We start from the raw sequence: 4,338 nt of genomic DNA on the forward strand, positions 1-4,338 counted from the left end.
GGCACAGTGGGACGGTAGAGTGCTGCAGCAGCTACTATTGCTGCAAGCCTGACCTCAGGGGTGGAGTTCGTGCATTCAGCCAGCGACTGTGTGGATTTTCTGAATCCTCTAATTTATTGGGCATAAGGCTATAAGACACCAAAAAGGGAAAATAGGAGATAAAAAAAAGATCTTGAGAATTTGAGAGTTCCTTGTCATTGAAGGGGTATTGCTGATTTGTTTGTCAGACATTGGTGGAAGCATCAAAACACATGGTGAAATGAATCACTTGCGACAACGAGCAACAGAGTCCGAGGATGTGCTGGGGTCTGCCCACGTGTCGACACGAGTCCAGTGCACAGCTGTCCACAACTTACTCACCCGCACGTCTTCAGAATACGTGAGGTCAGGGGAGAAACATAAGCTACTTAAAGACAACATGGGAATTGAACCCTGTACAGCATTATGGTAACTGCTATGCTATCAAGCCACCTTGGTATCTGCAGCTGGATGTTGAAGGAAACCTTGTTGAAGCATTTCCACAACAAACGCCATTTCTTGGGCCTTACACGAGCTGGATTCAATAGTCCACATGTTGCACCTTCTCTCTGCTCTCTCATGGCATTTTTCTGGGTGCCTCGTTTCCTCCCACATCATAAAATGCGCAGATGGGTGTGTAAATTGGACACAGTAAGTTCTCCCTGGTGTGTGAGTTAGTAATAAAGTCCAGGAGGAGTCGATCAGAATGTGGGGAGAATAAAAATATTGGGATTAATTTAGTGTACATGGGTGGTTGATGGTTTGCCTGGACTTGTGTTGGCCAAAAATTCTGTTCTGTGACTGTGACACTACGACGTATCTGCGTATTGTGACTTTTTTTGTAACTCTAGAATGATCCCTAGCAGAGAATGAAAAAGGCTGATTTCCTGCATTGTAGAATTAAATTGCCTGCCGCAAAACAAAATCTATCACTGGATCATTGACAAGTCTTATATCCTCAGGTCCTTTTTCAGCATTCACAGGACATATGTTGTTTTCTGCTGACCTCAGGTTTGTGTCATTTACATTACAAAGGCCTTGCTGGAAAAGCCTTTCTGTCCAGTATATAAATACCCAGTTACAGTTGCATGTAGTCAGTTGGGTATTGACAGTACACCGCAATGGGAAAGGTAAGACCACTTTTCATTTTGTGAATTATATTGTAACCTTCATGTGTCCCTAATCTGATTTAAGTTATTTATTTCTTCCCACAGATCACCTTCTACGAGGACAGGAACTTCCAGGGTCGGCACTATGAGTGCAGCTCCGACTGTGCCGACCTCTCCCCTTACTTCAGCCGCTGTAACTCCATCCGTGTTGACAGTGACTGGTGGGTGTTGTACGAGAGACCCAACTACACGGGATACCAGTATGTCCTGAGCAGGGGAGAGTATCCTGACTACCAGCGCTGGATGGGATTCAGTGACTGTGTCAAGTCCTGTCGCAGTTACCCACCTGTAAGTTGCTGTTGGTGACTGAGGTATTTCAAGCCACTTGGCACACTGCTAGAAAATGGCTGACATTTGCAATAATTACACTTGTGCACAAGCTCGTTCTCTGAAATGTTATGCTGATGTGAATGCTAGAGTTAGCTGCTGGCATTTGGAGACAAGTTTGGAGTCAGTAGATACTTGTTAAAGGAGTCAACAGAAATGAAGTTGGTTCAGGAAAGTAGTGCATCTGGTGTGAAGGATGAATGTCCGATTGCTATTGACAGATGGAGCTGTATCCGTGATTGTGAGGGCACTGGGTAAAGAATGGGAATCGGAATCGGGTTTATTATCACTGGCGTATGCATCACTGGCTTTTTATGCTGAAACTACATTAATGTCTACGCACAGGATGCTGGAGGAACTCAGCCTGTCAGGCAGCATTTGTCAGGCCTGATAAACAGTCTCAAACTGAAATGTTGTCTCCACAGATACTGCCTGACCCCTTGAATTCCTCCAGCATTTTGTGTGCTGATCCAGATTCCAGAAACTGCCCTTCCTTGTGTCTTCTTTATTGAAGTCTAGTTGGGCTACAGAAAATATTTGGTCAGTTTGTGGTAGTTTTACGGAACATCATATATACAGTTATAGCACGTGGACATTGATGGCTCAGACCCCTGTAAATTTAAGATCACAAAATGAGAAAAATGAATTGAAGAGCTATGAGTAAAACATAGGGAAATGGGAGATGGGCATCTTGGTCAGCATGGATCCGTTGATGTGAGGAGATTCTTTCTGTGCTGTGCTAGTCTATGATTCATTTGATGTATTGTAACCCACAAAGAGCAGGAAACATGGAACATAGAATGTGAAAATATACTGCACAGTACAGGTCCTTCGGACTATGATTTTGTGCCAACCTTTTAACTTGTTGGAATGTCAAACTAACCCTTCCCTCTCACAGAGCCTTCCATTTTTCTTTCAATCATATGTCCATCTAAAAGTCACTTAGATATATCAGCCTCTATCACCACGCCCGGCAGATTGCTCCACACACTTACTACTCTGTAAAAATCTTACCTTTTGCATCCCACTAGACTTTGCTCCAGTTTCTTTAAATTTATGTGCCTTCCTGTTAGCTATTTCAGCCTTGATAAAAATTCTCTGACCATTCACTCCATCTGTTGCTCATAACATCTTATAAGAGATAAAAGGGATTGGACAGAAAAAAATTGTGACTATTAAAGTTTCAATGGGACAAATGGCCTCTTTTCATGAACTTGTGTGGTGTTCCATTCGTAATAAAACATCCACCTTATTCACTGAATCAGACTGCTTCTGGGCTGGATTACAAAAATCTACCTTTTTAATTGCATAATATCAGAGAACCACAGTGGAATGAGGCTGTTTGGCCCCTTGAATCCACGTTAGCTCAATGCTGAAGCAATCTGCCCTCTCCCATAAGTTGCAAATTATTTCAAAATCATCCCGGGCTCTAGCTGATACCCAGGTTGAAATGAGAGATGACTGTGTTATTATTTCCAACAATCGCACCCTGTGTAGAGTTATATTTACAGTTCTGACAGAGAGGAAGTGAGGAATGAGGAATCTGAAAACCCTCAGAACAATTTGTATTTTTTTTTGTATTAGTAATTCAACCTATTTACAGACACAGACCAACACCTACAGCATGCACAGTTATCATATTTACCATGATTCTTCAACACAGGATTTTAATTAATTACATCATGTTATCTCTAGTGGAACTGAATTCTGCAAACTTTGTTCTTTTTGTTAATACTGTCTTCAGAAACTCAGAACAAGCTCTTCAACAAGGTATTATACTTTATCGATATACATCTAATTTGGAAACATAATTATGACATTATTTCTGTCACAATACTTTCTTGTGATTATATTGAGCATGCTTTAATATCCTTTAATATCTTTCATGTGATCAACCAAATTTTTTTTGATATTCATGAAATTAAATGATTCTTAGCTGCCTCCTGTAGAAACAATGAACTTCCTCAATCTTAAATCATGATTGCCTAAGTTTTAATTGCCTTCAATGTAGAGATAAATTTTCTCCACATTATTTCATTAAGGATATTCTTGAAGTATAATTAATTATTGATAATCCAGAGGCTTGGTAAAACTACATCTATATATAAAGTCTGTGATAATTATATGCATTTTGACATGATTATGCTGCATTAAGGACACATAAAATCCTTTATTCCAGTACCAAGGGGGCACCTACAGGATGAAGATTTACGAGAAGCCTGACTTTGCAGGACAGATGATGGAATTCATGGATGACTGTTCCTCAGTCTACGATCGTTTCCATTGCCGTGACATCCACTCCTGTCAGGTGTTGGATGGTTACTGGATCTTCTATGAACATCCCAACTACAGAGGCCGACAGTACTTCCTGAGACCCGGGGAATACAGGAGATACATTGACTGGGGCGGCTACAACTCATCCGTTGGTTCCTTTAGACGAATGAGGGACATCTAGTTGGCTCTCAATCACCAGCATATTATTCTGAGAACATATTTCAGAAAATAAAATAACCTTTGCAAGACAATTGTCATTGTAATTCATTTATTTTGATGTTGCGATAACATTGTGTAAAACATACAAAATAGAGTTAGTACCTGAGCCTTGTGTGGAGGCTTTGACCCACATTGACCTTAATTCATGATTATTTCTCATCTTAGCTGCTATCATTGTGGAGATAAATTTTATCCAGAGGCATGCTGAATATGTAATTATTATTCATGAGGTCATCTTCTCTCATTGAGAGGATAGTGATAAAGTGTCACACCTCTGTGGATTCCTGCTCTTATGGGGAGATACAATATGGAAACAAGCCCTTTGTCCTAC

At 40.6% G+C, this 4,338-nt stretch overlaps 1 protein-coding gene across 3 annotated transcripts; it reads left to right on the forward strand.

Moving 5' to 3' along the window:
• The first annotated feature begins 1,139 nt into the window (after nucleotides 1-1,139).
• Nucleotides 1,140-3,969, forward strand: LOC140199435 (gamma-crystallin S-1-like). Of its 3 annotated transcripts, none has more exons than XM_072261538.1 (3): nucleotides 1,140-1,148; nucleotides 1,233-1,489; nucleotides 3,714-3,969. In XM_072261538.1, the coding sequence occupies exons 1-3, from the start codon at nucleotides 1,140-1,142 to the stop codon at nucleotides 3,967-3,969; spliced, it is 522 nt and encodes a 173-aa protein (XP_072117639.1). The 3 variants fall into 3 exon arrangements, with proteins under 3 accessions (XP_072117639.1, XP_072117637.1, XP_072117638.1); XM_072261536.1 differs by having other exon boundaries at nucleotides 1,233-1,485; nucleotides 3,701-3,969; XM_072261537.1 differs by having other exon boundaries at nucleotides 1,233-1,479; nucleotides 3,701-3,969.
• The last annotated feature ends 369 nt before the right edge of the window (nucleotides 3,970-4,338 follow it).

Source organism: Mobula birostris, chromosome 6 (genome assembly GCF_030028105.1).
Source record: "Mobula birostris isolate sMobBir1 chromosome 6, sMobBir1.hap1, whole genome shotgun sequence".
Taxonomy (NCBI): domain Eukaryota; kingdom Metazoa; phylum Chordata; class Chondrichthyes; order Myliobatiformes; family Myliobatidae; genus Mobula; species Mobula birostris.